Source organism: Thrips palmi, unplaced genomic scaffold (genome assembly GCF_012932325.1).
Source record: "Thrips palmi isolate BJ-2018 unplaced genomic scaffold, TpBJ-2018v1 HiC_scaffold_16, whole genome shotgun sequence".
Lineage (NCBI taxonomy): Eukaryota > Metazoa > Arthropoda > Insecta > Thysanoptera > Thripidae > Thrips > Thrips palmi.
Window position 1 is genome coordinate 16,125,329 of NW_023144625.1, and position 18,289 is coordinate 16,143,617.

Below are 18,289 nucleotides of genomic sequence, written 5' to 3' on the forward strand. Positions count from 1 at the left end.
GAGGCGGCGGCAGTGGGGCTCTAGTTGCCCAGAGTTATTGTGAGGACGAGGCTGGCCCGTAGGTTGGAGGGGGAAGGACCCGACGCACCGGAAGCTAATTTCGCAGTGCAGGAGCGAAGTGGGCCTGGAGGAGGAGGGGACCCCCTCTCTCTTTTCCAGAAGCGACGGCCTCTCCAATGGAGATGCTGTGTCGGCGAGTACGCGACGTGCGGGGCAGGCCCCCCTAGGGATCGCGAGCAGCGCGGAGCAGCGCCGCGGGGTGAGGGGCCGGAGGGGCCTCTCCGCGCCCCACCTCACGCCCCGCGCCCCGCGGGGCCCATCATAGGTTAGCCCGGCCGGCACGCCGACAGCGGGGCATTCGACTGTTTGGCCGCCGAATCGAGTGGAGGCGACGCGACGCGCAGTGCTCAGCAGTGACTCGTCAGGACAGCAAGCAAAGCACCACCAGCAACATGGCCACCCTGAAGGCGATCGCCGGCAAGAAGTACAAGCTCGACTCGAGCGAGAACTTCGACGACTTCATGAAGGCTCTGGGTAAGTTCGCGGCCAGGTGAGAAATTTCGGCAAATGGAAGGAAAACGCGTTGCTGGGCAACACGAGGAAGCCGCTCGGCCAGCCGTCAGCCGGCCCAGGATGGCCCCGGACCTCGACGAGGTCCTCGACGAGGTCCTCCAGCAGGGACTTGAGGGGCCCGGCTGCTCTGAAAATAGACAAGGCACGCGACAATTAGCAGTAGCGCCGCCGTCATTTTCCGCGCGTGTCATCGCGGCCCGCGCCGTGCCCGTCGTGCCGCATGACGGCCTCGTAATTGCCTCCGGGTGCGAAGGTCCTCGACGTCCTCGTCGTCCTCGACGTCCTCCGCGACGTGGTCCTGGGCCTTTGCGGGGTGCGCGGGCCACTGCTTTGCCCAGCAAGATGGTCCGCCGTGGACCGAAGGACGCGGCAACGCTACGCGGCGGCGTGGCCCGCGTCAAGGCCACGGCCGTCGGAGTCCTCAGCTGCTCAGCTCCAGTTCGAACTTCGAACCTGCTCCCGCCACTTCGCGGAGCTAAGCTAAGCGCGCCCGTGCGTCTATTCAGAATTCGGAATCTCAGCGCACCCGTTCGTCCATTCGGTCGCGGCGGTTCATTGAGTCGGAGCAGTCGGAGCGGGGCAGTACGGAACTACACCGCCTGCCACTCGGCCTTGGGGACCACAGCGCCGACACGGCGCGCGTCACGAGGGTCAAAGGTTGCCCCGGGTAAGTGTCGTCGTGACTAAAACACCTGTAGAGCGGTCCGTTTCTTCGCCATGCCAAACGGCGCAAAAATAAGTCAAGGGTCGGTGGCGCGACCGGCCTCAGCTCTTATCGAACGCACCTGAAGGGGTCCCCATATTGCCCCGCAACTCCTGAAGTGCTTGCGCTTGGTGCAGCGCTGCTCCACTGCTCCACCGCACAGTGGGCCAGAAGACCGGCGCAGGCGGCCACAACTCTAGACGCGTTTTGAGCTCCAGAGTCGCTAACTGGGACTCGAACCGAACGTGTGACCCCACCAATGGATTCCTCGTTCGGAGAGCAATCCATTGGTGGGGTCACACGTTCGGTTCGAGTCCCATTTAGCGACTGTGGAGCTCAAAACGCGTCTAGAGTTTTGGCCGCCTGCGCCGGTCTTCTGGCCCACTGTGCGCCGCTCCGCCCTCGGGCTCTGCCGCTCCACCGTTTTCAATCATTCCACCTCGCCCCCACGCTGGCCGCCGCTCACCCCCTCTCCCCCAAGACGGCCGCGACGGCGGACGAGGCAGTCGGGCGAGGGGATCATTGAATTAGCAGTCCATTTTATGACCGATAATTGGCCAATGTGTCCGTCGGTGTCCCTCGTGGGAGGCCGGCGACGACGACGACGACGTGACGCGTCCTGCCCGCCGGCTTCCTTGAATTGCACCGGGAGGGACGTGGCGTGACGTGACTGCGCTGCGCGTCCGCGCCATGCAAGTGGATCGTCGTATAACGTGTCGAGACCAATGAAAAAGAATATAAAGAGAAGAGGATGTCATCGGTTTCTTCCCATTTTGGCATTTTGCCTGTCTCTGTGCGCTGCGCTGGCTGCGCGCGTAGTCTCTCGGCGAGGTCGACCTTTAGCACCACCGGTTCGAGGTGTTGGTTGGCTTGCCTGACCGGCAAGGCGGCCGTGCGCGGTACGGTACAGACGTCGGCGGGCAGCCTAGCGCTACCGTACGCACCCCCGGTGGCGCGGGCTGTGAACTTGGTATATCGGTTCCACTGATCGAATTAAATCACACCTCGGGGTGTCAGTGTCACTGTAAAACACGACAAGCAAAGGTCGTAAATCTAGCCTGCATGAGTCCGCCCCACCGCCCCCAACCACCAGCCGCCCGCAGGCCCCGCAGGCCCCGCCATGGCCCCGCCGCGCCGCGTCATGTCCAGGACGTCCAGGACACTCCCAGGACCGCCGCCCCCATAATTGAGTGGCCTAGTGGCCGTGGGGGAGGGGAGGGAGGGGGCAGGAGGGAGGGGCCGCCCCGACCCGACCCGTCTCCAGGTCTTTCCAGTTCGTTTACTACACTTGACTCAAAATAGCTTGACCCCTCCGCCGCCCCGCCGAACAGATTGAATTATTTTGGAGGGCGCTGGACGGCGGGCCGGTGGCGTGCTCAGCGTGCTCGTCCGTCCGTCCTACGTCAACTTCCCTGCCGCGGCCTGGCGACAGCCGCGACAGCCGCCGTCCCCGAAAAGGGCGAGCAAGGCATGAGTCACGATGGCGATTTGTTGCGCGCGTTGAGCGGTGCAGTGCAGGGGCCGACAGGGGCGTGGCCGGGCGTGGCCGCGTGGACCCGTTCCCTCCCGGGTCCAAGTCCGATGTCCGCTCACGTAGACAGAGACACGCCCGCCCGCCGCCGGCCCCGACGATAAGCGTTGCCGAAAGGCCACCTTGCCGCCCCCGACGCCCCCGCGTCGCGCCCCGTCACCCTGCAGGCCTGCGGGCACCCCGCCCCGCCGCTCTCCGCCACGCCCTCGCCTCGCGGGGTCAAAGGCTGGCGGGGCGAAAGGGTTCAAAGCGCGGCGCCCTTTTGACTACGGACCGGAGACGGGTCTCTGCCGCGCCGCGTCGCGACGGTGGCGCGCTCCGCGCTCGCCCACTGCGGGCGCGGGCCACCTTCAGCACCTTCGGCCGCCTTCGGCTTCCTTCGGCTTCGTTCGGGTGGCGCCCGATCCGCTTCCCCTCTCCTCCCTGCCGCTCCCCTCGACTCGAAGCAACCCGTGCCGGCGAAGCGGCGGGCGACCGGCAGCCGGCGGATTCATTCCAGTCATTCGTCGGCGTCGAAGTCTTGCGCGCTCACCTCCCGGCACCTCGAGGCCCTCTCCTTCGCCCACCGGCCCGCTCGTTACCCGAACCACTTCTCCTCCATCATGGGTCTCTCCGACTTCGCCGACAAGAAGTACAAGCTGTCCAGCAGCGAGAAGTTCGACGACTACATGAAGGCTCTCGGTGAGTGGGCGGTCCGGTTGCCCATTTGACGCGTTGCGCGCCGACAGCGGCGACTCGTGCTCGGCGGTGGCGTTGTTTGCCGTCCGCGTGCCGGCTCGCCCCACAGGTGTGCCTGTGTGCACTTTTCCGTTTGTCGCGGCTGGGAGTGGCGTTGTGAGCAAAGCGGAGGCGATGCTGGTGGCCGTCTGGTTGTGACAGACGCATGGAGCTTGTATCGATCGCCGGCTCGGCGCCGTGCCGCGTCGCGCCGCGGTGGCGTGAGGTTAGCCCTCCCCCTTCCCTCCACGCGGCCCCGCGGACCCGCGGTCAGCTGGGCCTGCTGGAGCTGTCAGTTTGCAGTGTCGACGGACACGTGCACGCGCGTCGCGCACCGGCGGGCACCGCCGCGTTGCTTATGGTACCGACACTGTTCCTATTTAACGACGGTGACCTTGTACTGCTCGGCGTGCCGCCCCGCGCCGTTCGGCTGTGCTTGGCGGGAAGCGCGTCGTCTGCTGCTCAGGTGATGCTGCGGCATGGAGGGGAGGGGGAAGGGTTACTGCCGGCCGGCCGGTCTGCGAACGGCATGGCCATGGCATGGCACTGCACGGCGGTGCGGCGCGGTTGTTTTGTTGTGTGCGACGTAGTAGCTTCGTCGGCGCGGCGTCTGGTTTCGTTGCCGTCCGCGACTTCCAGCTGCTGCCGCTGCGATTTATTTTGATGCCTCCATCCCCTCCCTCCCCTCCATGTCCATGCCTGAGTGGCTGCTAGCGCTGAATCCATCGGGTTGCAGCCCGCGTGTTCTCGTGTTCGTCGCCGTAACATGGCTGTAGTCTGACGCCCAAGACGGAAGCCGTGCAAGCCAGGCGCAGCCAGGCGCGGCCGTTCAACTCCTTGGTATTTGTTGGCCTGTACCGGGCGCCGAGCGGCACCGCGGCCACGGTGTGCTCGGACTTCGCACCTCGGCGCGGTGGTCCTGTGGCCGTGTGTGGTGGGCTGGGCTGGGCTTGGCGGGGGGCGCGACTTGAGCCACGTCGGACGGTGGCGCGGAGTGGTTTCCATGGGGATCGGTATCTGGAGCGCGACGAGTGCCAGCCCCCCAGTGCCGTGGCGGAACCGCCTTGATAAAGTGGGGCTCCCCTGACCCTGGCCGTGACCTTGGTCGCGTCCTTGGTCGCCTCGGCGTGCGCTATCGTCCCGCAGCCCGATCGGTACGACGGTACGCCCCGCCGCGGTAGTGTACCCATGTTTGTCCACTCCGTTTTATAGCCGGCCCCTATCGGCATGGCGGGGCCCTCGGCCGCCCTCGGCCCTATCGCCAAGCCCCTGTAGACCGTGACTTCCAGGCAGATGCCCCTTTTCCACGCTACCGGCCTCGAAGAAATGGCTGTCGTGGACGCTGTGCTGTGAAACTGGTGCTAACAATTTTGTCATTTGTGTGCGACAGGTGTGAGCTTCGTGACTCGCCAGGTGGGCAACGCAGTGAGCCCCGTGGTGCATCTGACCGTGGACGGTGACCAGTACTCCCTGACCAGCGCGTCGTCCTTCAAGACCTCCGTCATCTCGTTCAAGCTGAACGAGCCCTTCGACCAGGACACCCCCGACGGCCGCAAGGTGAAGGCCACCATCGTCCTGGAGGGCGACAACACCCTGGTGGAGACTCAGGAACCCCAAGGCAGCGGCAAGGCCACCAAGATCGTCCGGGAGTTCTCCCCCAATGAGATCAAGATGGTACGTTTCAATGTTTTTACAAAATTTAACGTAATTCTTTATACTGTTTTTGCGCTCAGTATTAACACTTCTCTCTCGTTACAGACTTTGACTGTCGACAGCATTGTGTGCACCCGTATCTACAAGCTGCAGGAGTAAGGCGGCAGCCCCAACTGTCAATGCCGTCATCTAAAATTTGAGACTGGATGTTCTATTTTAATCATATTTATCGGAATTTTTTTTACTTGAAGTGTAATGTGGAGTTTTATGTGGAAGCCTGTAATACTATTTTGAAACCCTTTAATTCTTGTATATTTGTAATTTGTGTTATTGGTCTATTGACCTTCATTTATTTCAGCACAATTTTACGTTGTGCATGTCCAACATCCTAAAATAAAACCTATTCCATGTACTGAGAACTTGAGTTTTCCTCAATCCTAACATGCATCTTCAGTAAATCGAAACTGACTGGCCGTCTTTCTTGACTGGGTGAGCATGCCCCTAGTCGCAAAGAACTGGTTCTCAGCCTGCACTCTGGTGCCGGTGCCGCCGCCTTGTCAGGGCGAGGATCCTCTCCGCCTCGCGCAGGCCGCTGAGGCGCGCGCCGTGCACCGTGGCGAAGTGCCCGGGGCACGTGGCCTCCCCCGCGAACAGCAGTGTGGGCTCGGGGGTCTCCGCGCACGGCGACGGCAGCGGCGCGCTCAGGTCGCACTGCTGGCCGACGTTGGACTCCAGGCCCAGGTAGCTGACGGAGCCCTGGTGAAGGCGGTCGTCATGTTGGTTGGGTTGCACTTGCGTGGGCGGGGCTGCGGGGCTGCGGGGTCGCGCTAACGCCCTACCTGGAAGAACGGGTCGCTCGTCCACCGCGAACGGAGGATGGTCTCTGGGTACGGCAGGGAGGGGTCGCCGGTGAAGCGCCGCAGTACCCGCGTCACGGCCTCGGCCACCGCGTCGTCGGACTCGTTCTCCATGCAGCGCGCCTCGTCGCCCGCGACCTGGGTTCAAATACCGATCTCGCCCCAATTTATTTGGCTGCCATTGGACTGCATGCGGCCGGGCCGGCGACGGCGCAGAGAGACTAACCCAGGCGCACAGCACGGCCCGGCTGCCGGGCACCTCCTCGAGCGCAGCGATGCCCGTGGTCCAGGAGGCCCGCGCCAGCAGCTCGTCGGGCGTCCAGGCGAGCTTCAGCGCCCCGGACCCGCGACCTGCAACCGCCACCGTCACGCTCGTAGAGTCCTCCGGGCCATGGCGGCACGCTGCAGCGGGGGGCGGGGACGGCGAGGACCACGACGTACCGGGCAGCCAGAAGGGGTGCGCGTACTCGAGGAAGATCTTGTTGACGACACCGTTGCCCAGGTCGCGGATGGCGTCCAGCCTCTCGGTGGGCAGGGAGGGGCTGAAGAGCGACTCGGCGGTGCTCTTGAGCACGCCCAGCGGCACCGTCACCACCACGTAGTCCGCCTCCAGCTCCGCGCCGTCCCGCGTCCGCACGCGCGCACGGCCGCCAGCCTTCCCCACGCCCGACCCCCACTGGATCTTCTCCACCACTTTGCAGTAGTGCACCTGCCCGGCCGCACCGGAACCGGGCGAGCGAGTGAAATATTGGCATTGGGAGGGAATTACCGTGGACGGGATCGAACGCGCGACTCACTGTCTCCTCCGGGAGGTCCCTGAGGAGGGGGGCGAGCACGCCGACGAAGCCCATGGGCAGTCTGGCGCTGCCGCCGGCCAGCTTGACGGCGCTGCCGAAGTGGTCGGCACTGACGCTGGCCAGGTCGGCGCCGACGCGGCACCTCAGGTCGTTGGCCAGCCCGTGCATGACGGCGGACACGTCGTAGCGTAACTCCTCCGGGTACCGTAGCACCTCCTGCTGCATGCGCCTGTGTGAAGAGGTGCGCGGAGCGTGCGCTGGAGTGGAAGTCACTTCAGACGCGGGTTCGAGTCCCCGCCGGCCGGTGGCTCCGTTTTTATTTTTTTTACGTACCTGTGCAGGAACGTGAGCAGCGCTCCGGTGGGCTTGGTGAGCTTGAGGGTGAAGAGCGACCGCGCCTGCGACTCGATGAGCGCAAAGGTGTGGTGCGCGGCCCTGGCCAGGCACGGCTCCACGGCACGGCCGTCGCTCGTGCAGAACAAGGGCGGCTTATCTTGGTCCTGGTGCGAGTCGGCCGTCAGCAGGCCCTCCCTCGCCGCCAGCGAGTACACCGAGTTGTTGGGGCAGCCGCCGTACAGCCACTGGGCCCCGAGCTCCACCACCGAGTCCCCCAGCCAGCACGAGTGCACGCGTCCACCTGGCCTGCGAGGCAGGCAGTAGGGCGTCGGTACCCGAAGCCACGCGCGTTGGTCCCTCCCTCGCCGTCGAGCTAGCTGCCTACCTGTCCGTGGCCTCGAGCACGGTCACGTTGCAGAGGCCGCACTGGGCCAGGCGTTGCGCGGCGGACAGCCCTGCGACGCCCGCCCCCACGACGACCACCCTGGGCTGCGGGCTGTCTGGGTCCAGGGCGCACGGGTCCAGCAGGCACATGTCCTTGTCGGGGTCCTGCCGAGGGCAGCAGTCGCCGCCGCCCGCGGGTACCATGCTGCTGCCGCCTGAGGCCCTCCTCGTGCACGTCCTGGACCGGGGGCGAGGCGTTTCAAATAGGCCCGATTAGTGAGGTTATGCCAGAAACTTTCGTTGACGATCATACTAGCAATGTTAGCAATGCTACATTCCGTCATTATTATACATCGCAGCATGATGGAGGGGGAATTCCTCCGAATGGTCTGGGAGCATACCGCAGAAGTCGACAGCGTGACACGACCGTGGAGGCTGCCGCCCTCGCCAACATGCCGACCATGCCGACGCCAACGGTCCTTTCTACTTTCTAAGTGACACTCGCAAATATCTGAAGGATATGAACATCATGTTTTCCGACATTTTCTCGCCCACGTTCCATAACAAGAGACAAGAGACTTGACGTAGGCGGCGAGGGAAGGCACTCTTCGCCGTCATTTGGACTGCCGCTGCCGCGATCGATTATTTCACCCTCGCGAGGCTAGTTGGTGCTAGAGATGCGAATCTCGCCGAAACGCAACGCCACACTACGGCAATGGCGCGCTCCCAAGATGGCACTAAACCGTATCAAACTTTGAAATGGTGCGAAATGGATCCGTGTCTCCACATGGTTGCTGGCCAGAGCTGCTGGCCATCGTTTGCACCATGTCGACGTTCGGGCAAGCGAAGCTACGCAACGTTCCTGTGGTGTTCTCATCTTGGGCACCAGCTAGCCTCGCTCAGGAGGAGTCGGATCGAATAAAGGTAAAAGTAGCTGCGGTGCGCTCCGCCCGCAGCAGGAAGACAACAAGCGTAAGCTCCTAGGGTTTTTTCGCTCTTGAGATAAGATCTTTTCGCGTCATGCGATAGCGATAGACAATAAACAAAGCGGCACACTCCCTGGTGCTCTACAACTAGTGCATTGTCTGCCACTGGCAGTCGAAGTCGACATGGTATCGATCCCGGGTGGAATGTTGACAGCTCAGCAGGTATTTTCGAATTTCGCGGTTTATGAATTTACATCTTATCAATTAAAACTTGTCAAATTCTTTTACATTTCCTTGTTTTTCTCAGCTCGTCAAAGTAAGCCTAGTCCTAGTATCTTTAAGTACAGTATGCCCTCTAGCCACATCCTCTACAATTGAGTATTATCAACCAGAGCAGGTGCATTTATCATATGGAGGTAGTGTCAGATATTTTTAAAGAGTGTGGCATCGGAAGTTTATAGCTAGATATTTAATATTTAACACAAATATAATGTAATTTTGTTCTAGAAAACGTCTATGAAATGGTTGTTACTTGGACCACATACAGTGATTGTGATTCCGTCGTAGAGTATGGTATTGGAGGATTTGCACTCAAGGCTCAGGGTGAAACTAAGAAGTTCACTGATGGAGGTTCAGAGAGCAGATCTATGTTCATTCACAGAGTTAAGCTCAGTGATCTCTCTCCTGATGCAAAGTATAGTAAGTCCATCTCCATGCAAATTGAGAACTGAGGGAGCAGTTAAATTTGTGACGCATACTTTAAATTATTTAAATTCTTTCAGCATATCATTGTGGAAGCAGTCTGGGATGGTCTGGTGTGTTTTGGTTCTCAACAGCACCAGAAGATTTATCAAAGTGGAGTCCTCATTTAGCCATTTATGGGGACATGGGAAATGAGAATGCTCAATCATTAGCAAGGCTGCAAGAGGAAGTTCAAAGGAATGTTTATGATGCAATTATACATGTGGGAGATTTTGCATATGATATGGATTCTGTGAGTGATATATTTTACTTCTTCATTTTATTTCCATTTTCAAATTTAAGTTGCAGCTTGCTAACAGTTTAAAATGACATGTTTTATCAAATTTTTGTAAAATGATCTACTTTAATTTTTAGGACAATGCTCGGGTCGGGGATGAGTTTATGCGACAAATACAGTCTGTAGCAGCCTACCTGCCCTATATGACTTGTCCAGGCAATCATGAACAGACATAGTAAGTTTGGGCCCCTGCAAATGTTTTGCAACACTTTTAACACTAATAATGTCATGATTTCTTTTCAGTAATTTCAGCAACTACCGGGCAAGATTCAGTATGCCTGGGGACACTGAAGGACTATGGTACAGTTTTAACATGGGCCCTATTCACTTCATTGCATTGACAACTGAAGTGTATTATAATTTTAACTATGGAATGAAACAACTAGTGAAACAGTTTTATTGGCTTGAAGAGGATTTGAAAGTTAGTGGACCTACACATGATGCAACATAAATTGAAATTCTGTATATGACCAAGGAATTGAAATTGCATATTACAGGAGGCTACAAAACTGGAAAACAGAAAGCAACGTCCTTGGATAATCACATACGGACACCGTCCAATGTACTGCAGCAATGATGACTATGATGACTGCAGGCAGCATTCAACATTTGTTCGGAAAGGGATACCTTTTCTGAAATGGTATTGTCATTTTTATGAGACAAGGTACTGAAATATTTAGAACCTGATCTAAATATGTCTTCTAAATCCAGGTTTGGGCTCGAAGACATGTTTTATAAGTATGGTGTTGATCTCAGTATTTGGGCCCATGAACATTCATATGAACGTTTGTGGCCAGTATATGATTACAAAGTCTATAATGGAAGCCTGAATGCACCATATCAAAACCCAGGAGCTACTGTTCATATCACCACAGGATCTGCTGTAAGTAACTGCTTAAAAATACAGATTCTGACAAAAAATCATTTACTCAGAATTTATTCACAAAAAGCTTCCCAAAAAATATCATAAATCTACAGAGCTTAAAAAATAAATTCTATCTTCACAAAGATATAAGGACGGGTCATACACTAGGCGTTTCCAAGTACATAATAATAATAATGTTTTCCTCATGGTGTCCTAAATCTAATCTAGCCCCAAGCTGGAATGTCTAAAACAAATTCTAGATGACTTAATTTCAAGACCAGATTTTCCAGAAGCTTTGTTGGCATCTGCAAAACTAGTTAACAATATCACATCAGTTAGCGTCAAACTTCAAATTGATCAAAATAAAATATTTTAAAAAACAGCTTTTAAGAAATACTGGCTTAGTAAACCATTACACAAACAAACCTTTCAATAATAAAACATATCAGTCCTAAAATTTCAGACTTTTAAAAGAAAAAGATGATTTTCTGCATGTTAAAACTATGTTGCAGTACAACATAAGTTCAATATTTGAGATCTATGCCAGAAACTTGGCCAGATATACAATACCACTTTGTTAAGCAAAGGAACATTTGCTTGTGCAGGGATGCAGTGAGCGCACCGATCCATTTATTCCAATCAAACCCGAGTGGTCGGCTTTCCGGAACAGTGATTATGGATATACCAAAGTAAAAGCATGGAATGAAACACATCTTTACCTGGAACAAATATCAGATGATAAGGTAAGCACACAGTACTACATGAAGATGCTAACTGAAAAACTGAAATAAAAACTTTTTTCATTCTTTTCCTTTTTTTTTCTAGGATGGAGAAGTTATTGACTTCATCTGGATAATTAAGGACAAGCATGAAGCATTCAATTCAAATCAACAGTTCAATGGAGATAAAGAATTCAGAGAGGTCTCTTTAGAGTAGGTGAATGCTCAAAGTCCACATCAAGTAGAGCGCTGCCACTATATCACTAGTCACTACTTATCAACAGTATTTTTCACACTATCTATTTTTTCACACAACGAATTTAAATAAATATATTTCTACTTGTTTTTGCTTACCAATGATTTCAGTTATCAAAAACGTTCACTGCCAGATGGAAAGGGAGCTGTAAAGAAAGACCTCAGGTTTAGACTAGAGTTAGATTTGGATCATGCAGTATTGAAAGAATCAGCATTTAAGATCATCTAAATACCTGATGAGTCACTACACACAGATGAGCATGATTCATCTGGAACAAATCTTCTTAACACAGATGTAAGGATAAGAAGAGAACTCTGCAGTCCAGCAGGGAGGTGCCGTTGGAGCCAAGTCCCTTTGTATTGTTCAATATGAGCAAGCAGCCTAGAAAAGAAATTATTCAAAAAATTAATTCTTATTCAAATAAACAAGAAGATAAGATATGACAAACTACTTTAGTCCAGACTCACTTGTTTGCAATATCGGTTCGGAATGTTGGAGGGAGATTTGATATTCCTAAGTTGATCACAGAAAGGCCCATATTTGAGTTTGGATTCGTCCCAACAGAGACAAGGGATCGTCCGATTCGACATGACGTCAATAATAAATCTGCAGCCAGCTGCAACTCTTGGACAATCATCTCGGCAAATCGACACTGGGGTTTTGCAGCAAACAAACTCGTTTGACATCTTTTTATGTGCTTTGAAACTCTCTAGATAAACAAAAGCACAGCAAAGGTTACTTCCAAACCATAAGAAATTAAAAACACATTTGAAAAGAAACCAAATATATCTTACAGCAAACAAATCAGCAGGTGTTCTTTCCAGATTAACACTGTCAGGATCAGTCAACAGCTTGTACAGTGCAGACCCATCTTGAGGTGGGAGATCGCGCGGATCACCACGGTCTTGGCCTCGACTAACTCTCAGCACCAAGGTCTCTGCATAACCTAATTCTAAGACAACTCCACCTAGGATGCCAGCGCTGTCCAGAAACACATGAGTGTCTAGCAAGGAAGGTAAGGCAGTATGCAAGTAATCCTGCAATAAACATATAAATTGTGAATAACTAAGTTCAATTATAAAATTAGTAGCACGTTAAAATGTTACTTTTGGATTTTTTTGAAAAAAATAATTTGAGATGGATATTTAAAGCTATAAATAATGACGAACCCAATGAGTAGAAGCATTCCAAGCAAGGCCTGCACCAACGACAAAACCAGGTAAACTGAAGGGATGCGGTGTGAGATGAAAGGAACCAGACCAATGTGCAATGATTACTCCAAGAGATCCTTGCTTCTGAGCTGCCTGAACAGCTCGGTAAATATTACAGATAGAGGCTTCAGGACAGCCTGCTAAACTGGAAGCACAAATATTCCCATGTTATTTGATGCAATCCACCATCTGTATCTTAGGCACCATGATGACATATTCAGTTGCCTCACCTGTTCCAACTGGCAGTTCCAGGACACAGGCAGGTCATATTGCCTTGTTGGCGGAAATCTTGCGTCCATTGGACAAAATCATAATCAGCCTAAAATAAAAACAAATCCGTAAACTAAACGAGGAACAGCCATAAGTTCATCCCATGAGGAACTAGGAAAACTTGTTGACAAACCTGAAATCCATATTCTACGAGGACGACATTTGGGGGGATGTTGTAAAATCGACTGTGGAGTCCATTAGCACACAACATGAGAGTAATGTTTGGCGGAAGGTCCAGTCGGTGCCAAAGCTCCCTCATAAAGCTAGGAACTCCAAACAGACCACCTTCAGGTTCCAAAGCAAGACTCAATCGGTCACTCTCTCCTCCCCGAGACCTGTCAAGGTCATCATTGTCTGCGGATATTGAAGCACTCTGGTGAGCAGCGTCCGTGCTATCATTAGGGCAGCGATGAGCAGCAGGATCATCATCACGTGTCAAGAGTAGACTGCTCAGTCTTGGTCCCACGTGAACATATCTGCAAATGTTTCCAGTAATAATGCTTCCTTCTCATTTAGAAAACGATTCATTAAAGAACTGAAACCATACCTTATGTTGGGGAAACTTGCAATAATTTCTTGAAAAGCCGGCCACATTTTGGCTAGAAGCTTGCAGTTAACATGAGGCTCAACATCTAAAACAGGCACCAGGCTTATGAACCTGTCCTGGCAGTATCGATCTATTGTCACCATTTCACTGAAGAAGATGAAGAATCAAAAAATTAGATGGAGTCAGAAACACAGAAACAACATAAGGGAATTTTGTAAATAAATTACAAACTACCTTTTAGAATAACATAATTGCCACTCATGACTAGGCAAAAGCCTTGTGTAAAGATGAAGATGGGATATTTTGAGTGAAGACCAAATATCAATAAGGTGAAACAAATAATCCTGTAACAATGCAAAACAACAATTACAACAAATGCCCATTTTTTGTCACGTCCTTGTTTGAGATGAATAATGAATTCTACAATAAGCTAATGCCTAACCAAAATTGGTACTCGGCCGTTTGGAGAAACGTCTAAAAGAACAGCACGATGTCTTTGTGTAGGATAATCTTGGATAAGGACAGGAGGTAGATTTGGCTTTCTGCCTTCTTGTTCCGCTGCTGCAACACTCAGTCGTAAGAGTTGGGTAAAAGTGCAAAGGGCATAATGCAAGCCTGCCAGACTGGCCGCAGATATTTTGACCTGTAAAAAGAAAGAGTACATTCTCATTAAATACAACAACGTTTTAGAAAAGTGCATGAAGAAAGTAAAGATATTTATAGCTTTGGCACATACTTTGATGGAACTGATGTGTATTTGATATGCATCTCTTTGACTGAAAAGATCTTCATTAACTGTGCACTCAACTTGACTCTCTGTCTCCATGCCTGCCACAGGCTGAATATCACCAATTTTAACATTGTACCCCAAAGCTAATAAAGCTGTTCTACTCAAGTCCCAGACATCCAGAATCCTGTAGATTAAATGAGTCAGAGACATAATGTAATTTAAGAAACATGAAAATTTACAAATCGAATGATTATAGAAAGTGTTTTGCATATTACCTATGAACAGAAATGTTCCCTTGCACAACAGAAATGTGAAGCTCCTTTTGCGGTAAGAATGGTTCCTCTGGGTCTCCATCTAGTGTATCACCCCCTAACTCAACAATTTGCTGAGGTTGGGGCCATAGCAAATGCAGAGGACCTTGCGTTACAATAGGAGCAACAGGTGTGTTAATGTGGGTACGAACCAAGCTTTCAACCATCTGAAATCATAGGCCAAAATTTAAAATCATAATAATAATACAAAAAAAAAATTATTAATTTTTTTTTTAGTAGAAAAAGCTGAATTATTTCCATGGAGAAAACCGCAATGACCTGGTCAATACGAGGAGCTAAATCCAATGATGCCTGTGATGAGTACAAACTTCGTCTAGAGCTTTTGGGTGATACAGCATCATGAGCATAGTTTGCACTCTGACTATGATTAAGGGGCTGATGAGTGTTTTGGGTGTTTCCATCCCCACCATTGGAAACATATCCGTTACCTCGGTTGACAACATCATAAGATTCCAATGATACACTCCTCAATCTGTCCTTTTTAGGGCTAGTCATACTGCTAAAGATAGAACCAAATAAGTTAGAAAAATAGACGTTTCCAAAGAGTATTTATAAAAATTAGAGGATTGTAAAGACCTGGTAGAAGATTTCCGATTTGAGTGGCAAGTGGGTAAGTTGTGCTTCAGATGAGGAACTTGATCCGAGTTGTGTGAAAAATGATTTCCATCGCCAGAAACAGTGGTACTAGTGGCATTCGCATTGAACTTGGGAACAGTCTCATATGCTGCCAGCTTTGTAAGAATGAGTTCTAGGGAAGGCTTCTGGCTTGCAAGTTCAAAAGCTGATTTTCCTCCAAACTTCCTAGAAATTAGAGAATAATTATTAAAATTTTAGCTCACAGGTTTTGTAAGACATCAAATGAGGGGTCACTTGAGTAAAATCTCCTATCAATACCCTTTAATTGCTCGAATGCAAGGGTTAGCTCCAGATCGGAGCAGCTCCTCTATTACATCAATATCCGCTCGGGCCACAGCATCATGCAAAGGTGTGACTCCAAGGGTATTCACACTGTTCACATCTGCTCCTCTATCTGGAATCAAGGGAACAAATGTCAGAAGTAGGAAGTGCTTTTTTCATACTAATAACAAGAGGCAGTAACTCAGAAAAAAATAAAAGTGTAAAACAAACCAATTAAACAAGAAATAACTTCACGGTTTCCATAGCATGCAGCCCAATGCAAAGGTGTGTTCCCACTTTCTTCACTGTCCCATGAGTTCACTGATATTCCAGCAGTCAAAAGTTGACAAACTCTTTCACAGCTAAAAAAAATTATTGAAACAGCAAAGTAAGAAAAGAGAGCTTACATTTTTTGGACATTGCATTCTAACAAAATAAATTAACAACAAGAATTTAGACCCACTCTGAGCTAGCAGTGGCACGCAGTAATTCTTCAACATATATTTCACGTAAATGATGAGATGTTGCTGCATCTACTGCATTCAAACCTAGTTTGTTCTGGACACGAGGGTCAGAGCCACAAGCAAGTAATGTGCGAACTACATCTCCATGGTTAAGCTAGAAGTAAAGAGTAAATAAATAATAATTGGAACAGAGTTTTGTAGATATTAACAATTAAAATAGCAAAAAGAAGAGCTAAAATCATCAAAAATATTTAGTATCAGCCCAATAAGTGGGTACTACCTTTGTCGCCAAATGCAGGAAAGTTCCTTCTTCTAAACATGGAGAGTTCAGAATTTTTTCTTTGGTTACCGACCCAGGTTCGTCAGGCACAATTTGGGAGTCACCTGAAATAAAAAGAATACAAATTAAGTCTTGCAATGTTGCCAGAAAATAAACAAGTTACTATGATAGCTAGACTGTCAGGAGATCGTCGCAATGACATGTCGCATACATTGGCAAAAAGGGAGAAAAGGCAGAAGAGCCTTATAGACAACACAACTACCAGATATTAAAACGTAATTGAGAAGCTTTCAAAATGAAGTTTTAACACGGCTAGCTAATAAGTTGCAACAGCATTTGGTTTGTTTACATCAGAAAACAGCTCAATCTATAAATGACCACAGGAGATCTAACCTTTCCCACCAAAAAATTGACGAAATGGCAAGTTAGAGGATACGCTAAAGCACATGATGTTCCAACATAAACGCGAAATGTATTACTAAAGCGGCATGACACGACTTGGTAGAAAACATTGTGAGAAGATGCAGAAAGCCATAACCTCAACCCAGGCGACAGGACCGAACCAACAGGGCACTAGGCCCACCTGCCGGCAAACCTTACATGCTTCGAGCACGCTGCGGATGATGTCCGTGCGCCCCTGTTCCACGGCAATGCGCAAGTTATCCTGGATTTCCTGCAGCATGTTTGTTGCCCATACCACAAACGGTAAACAAACCGCCCCACTGACAATACACACGTCACTGCCAGAATGATTGGGGTGGGTAGGGAAGGGGAAGGGGCAAGGGGGAGGGAAGGAGGAGAAAGAGGGAAGGGAGGGGGGGTGAGGCTTCTACTTGAGGGCTACGGTTTTCTCATCTGCGGATCGCTCTACTGGGCAGGGTTATTAGAGCATCAATGAAAATGTCTACCAGTCTGAACAGGAATGAAAGAGTCACACCGAGCCAAGCAACTCGACTTACTGTTTCCTCGAGGATCCGGACTGTTGGCAACCTCGGCCGGCGAGGTCCTGCGCAAAGTTTCAAACGTTTCCGACGACCGTTTGATTCTCCACGCGAGAAGGATGTTGCAAGGATCCTCTACCATCGGTTCAGCTTTTTGAACACATCGATCCTCTGAAGTCGGAGGAACTGAAACACTGAGTTGGGAGCCGAGAAATGCCTTTTTGTCCGTCTGTTCGAAAGAGCGCAGACACCTTCTGCGCAACATTCGCGCGAGAAAATTTTTTTCCTGCTAGATAGTGTAGCTACTGCGAGTCCTACCGCATCCTCACGGATCCGTATCTCATTTGCTCAAGGATAAGGCGTACGGCGTTGCGTCTATGCAAATGACCTAAATCAGCCCTGCGTTGGCGCGTGTGCGGAGGGCGAAGTAGGGCCGGGCCTTGAAAGGGAGAGGGAAGAGGGGGGGGGAATTCACGTTTTATTTATGGTGTGGATACCCAGTCGCCAAGTACCGAATGGGCCGCAAGTGGGCTGTGAGGCTAAACAGAGTTCGGCGCCTCTGCCTCTGTCGCCCCTCTGCTGGACGCCCCATGAGTGAGAGCGAGAGAGTCCGAGCGACCACACCGTGGAGCGGAATCGGCCGGAGTCCAGGCGAGTAACTGGAGAAGGGTCCTGCATAATTCCCTTTCTCGTGGCGCTGTGTGCCGGCAAGGTGCCGGCCGGTGGCGTTGGGCGCAACCGTTGTGGCAAAGGGGCAAAGCTGTGGCCACTATACTACGCCTCGGCGCCTTGGCGTAGGCCCGGGACGGCGTGGACGGCGGCACGGCACTACGGCGCCGTCGACGGACGGGGACATCAGCTGACACGGATACGCCTGTGGGACGTGATTAGAGCCTCCCTGGCCTGGCTGGGCCTTGGCTGAGCCTGGTCCACGAGCCTCTGGGACCAGTGGGGACGACGCGGCACCGCTTCCGGCCGACCACGTTTCCACCCCGCCCCGCCACGCCACGCTCGACACGCGAGCCGCCACCGCGGTCACCTTACAAGGCCCTGCGAGGCCGGCAGGTTTATTCCGAACGGTGCTTCGCTCCACGGTCGCGGCCTCTCTCTCTCTCTCTCTCTCTCTCTCTCTCTCTCTCTCTCTCTCTCTCTCTCTCTCTCGCTCTCTCTCTCTCTCTCGCCCCCGAGAACGCGAGAGAGAGCCGCAAGGCGCCACCCTGCGCGAGGCTAGCCAGGCTAGGGAGGCTAGCGAGGCCTGACA

The 18,289-nt window shown here is 52.1% G+C and overlaps 4 protein-coding genes across 5 annotated transcripts; 2 read left to right on the plus strand and 2 right to left on the minus strand.

The window, feature by feature from the left end:
* Nucleotides 1-345: 345 nt before the first annotated feature.
* On the plus strand, nt 346-5,596 carry LOC117642119 (fatty acid-binding protein, muscle). 2 transcript variants are annotated; one of them, XM_034379961.1, is made up of 3 exons: nt 346-534; nt 4,915-5,198; nt 5,283-5,596. In XM_034379961.1, exons 1-3 carry the CDS (start codon nt 453-455, stop codon nt 5,334-5,336), a joined length of 420 nt encoding a protein of 139 aa, XP_034235852.1. In that variant the 5' UTR covers nt 346-452; the 3' UTR covers nt 5,337-5,596. The 2 variants fall into 2 exon arrangements, with proteins under 2 accessions (XP_034235852.1, XP_034235854.1); XM_034379963.1 differs by lacking the exon at nt 346-534 and adding an exon at nt 3,276-3,488.
* LOC117642117 (peroxisomal N(1)-acetyl-spermine/spermidine oxidase-like) lies at nt 5,309-8,362 on the minus strand. The gene is made up of 8 exons (XM_034379959.1): nt 7,953-8,362; nt 7,553-7,789; nt 7,165-7,473; nt 6,832-7,060; nt 6,476-6,743; nt 6,261-6,385; nt 6,017-6,172; nt 5,309-5,933 (listed from the first exon to the last, which is right to left on the minus strand). The coding sequence occupies exons 1-8, from the start codon at nt 8,012-8,014 to the stop codon at nt 5,700-5,702; spliced, it is 1,620 nt and encodes a 539-aa protein (XP_034235850.1). The 5' UTR covers nt 8,015-8,362; the 3' UTR covers nt 5,309-5,699.
* A 160-nt stretch (nt 8,363-8,522) lies between these two features.
* LOC117642118 (acid phosphatase type 7-like) lies at nt 8,523-11,445 on the plus strand. The gene is made up of 10 exons (XM_034379960.1): nt 8,523-8,699; nt 8,785-8,893; nt 8,985-9,176; nt 9,260-9,471; nt 9,594-9,691; nt 9,760-9,937; nt 10,014-10,156; nt 10,228-10,399; nt 10,987-11,124; nt 11,207-11,445. Exons 1-10 carry the CDS (start codon nt 8,661-8,663, stop codon nt 11,315-11,317), a joined length of 1,392 nt encoding a protein of 463 aa, XP_034235851.1. The 5' UTR covers nt 8,523-8,660; the 3' UTR covers nt 11,318-11,445.
* Nucleotides 10,421-16,856, minus strand: LOC117642115. Its single transcript, XM_034379958.1, has 20 exons — nt 16,688-16,856; nt 16,088-16,191; nt 15,807-15,961; nt 15,575-15,705; nt 15,341-15,476; nt 15,023-15,247; nt 14,705-14,945; nt 14,390-14,592; nt 14,121-14,298; nt 13,827-14,027; nt 13,619-13,728; nt 13,385-13,531; nt 12,971-13,313; nt 12,798-12,886; nt 12,526-12,712; nt 12,151-12,393; nt 11,824-12,065; nt 11,589-11,737; nt 11,455-11,501; nt 10,421-11,100 (listed from the first exon to the last, which is right to left on the minus strand). The coding sequence occupies exons 1-19, from the start codon at nt 16,767-16,769 to the stop codon at nt 11,470-11,472; spliced, it is 3,198 nt and encodes a 1,065-aa protein (XP_034235849.1). The 5' UTR covers nt 16,770-16,856; the 3' UTR covers nt 10,421-11,100; nt 11,455-11,469.
* Between the last annotated feature and the right edge of the window lie 1,433 nt (nt 16,857-18,289).

Excerpts from the sequence above, each read along its gene's own strand:
- LOC117642119 (XM_034379961.1), top strand. The coding sequence starts at position 453 with ATGGCCACCCTGAAGGCGATCGCCGGCAAGAAGTACAAGCTCGACTCG. Across the intron at positions 535-4,914 it reads CGACTTCATGAAGGCTCTGG|GTGTGAGCTTCGTGACTCGC; the intron begins GTAAGTTCGCGG and ends TGTGTGCGACAG. Across the intron at positions 5,199-5,282 it reads CCCCCAATGAGATCAAGATG|ACTTTGACTGTCGACAGCAT; the intron begins GTACGTTTCAAT and ends CTCTCGTTACAG.
- LOC117642118 (XM_034379960.1), top strand. The coding sequence starts at position 8,661 with ATGGTATCGATCCCGGGTGGAATGTTGACAGCTCAGCAG. Across the intron at positions 8,894-8,984 it reads GGTGCATTTATCATATGGAG|AAAACGTCTATGAAATGGTT; the intron begins GTAGTGTCAGAT and ends ATTTTGTTCTAG. Across the intron at positions 9,472-9,593 it reads TTGCATATGATATGGATTCT|GACAATGCTCGGGTCGGGGA; the intron begins GTGAGTGATATA and ends TTTAATTTTTAG.
- LOC117642117 (XM_034379959.1), bottom strand. The coding sequence starts at position 8,014 with ATGGTCGGCATGTTGGCGAGGGCGGCAGCCTCCACGGTCGTGTCACGC. Across the intron at positions 7,474-7,552 it reads GTGCTCGAGGCCACGGACAG|GCCAGGTGGACGCGTGCACT; the intron begins GTAGGCAGCTAG and ends CCTGCCTCGCAG. Across the intron at positions 6,744-6,831 it reads GGGACCTCCCGGAGGAGACA|GTGCACTACTGCAAAGTGGT; the intron begins GTGAGTCGCGCG and ends GCGGCCGGGCAG.
- LOC117642115 (XM_034379958.1), bottom strand. The coding sequence starts at position 16,769 with ATGCTGCAGGAAATCCAGGATAACTTGCGCATTGCCGTGGAACAGGGG. Across the intron at positions 16,192-16,687 it reads CCGCAGCGTGCTCGAAGCAT|GTGACTCCCAAATTGTGCCT; the intron begins GTAAGGTTTGCC and ends TTTTTATTTCAG. Across the intron at positions 14,946-15,022 it reads AATCGGAAATCTTCTACCAG|CAGTATGACTAGCCCTAAAA; the intron begins GTCTTTACAATC and ends TTCTATCTTTAG.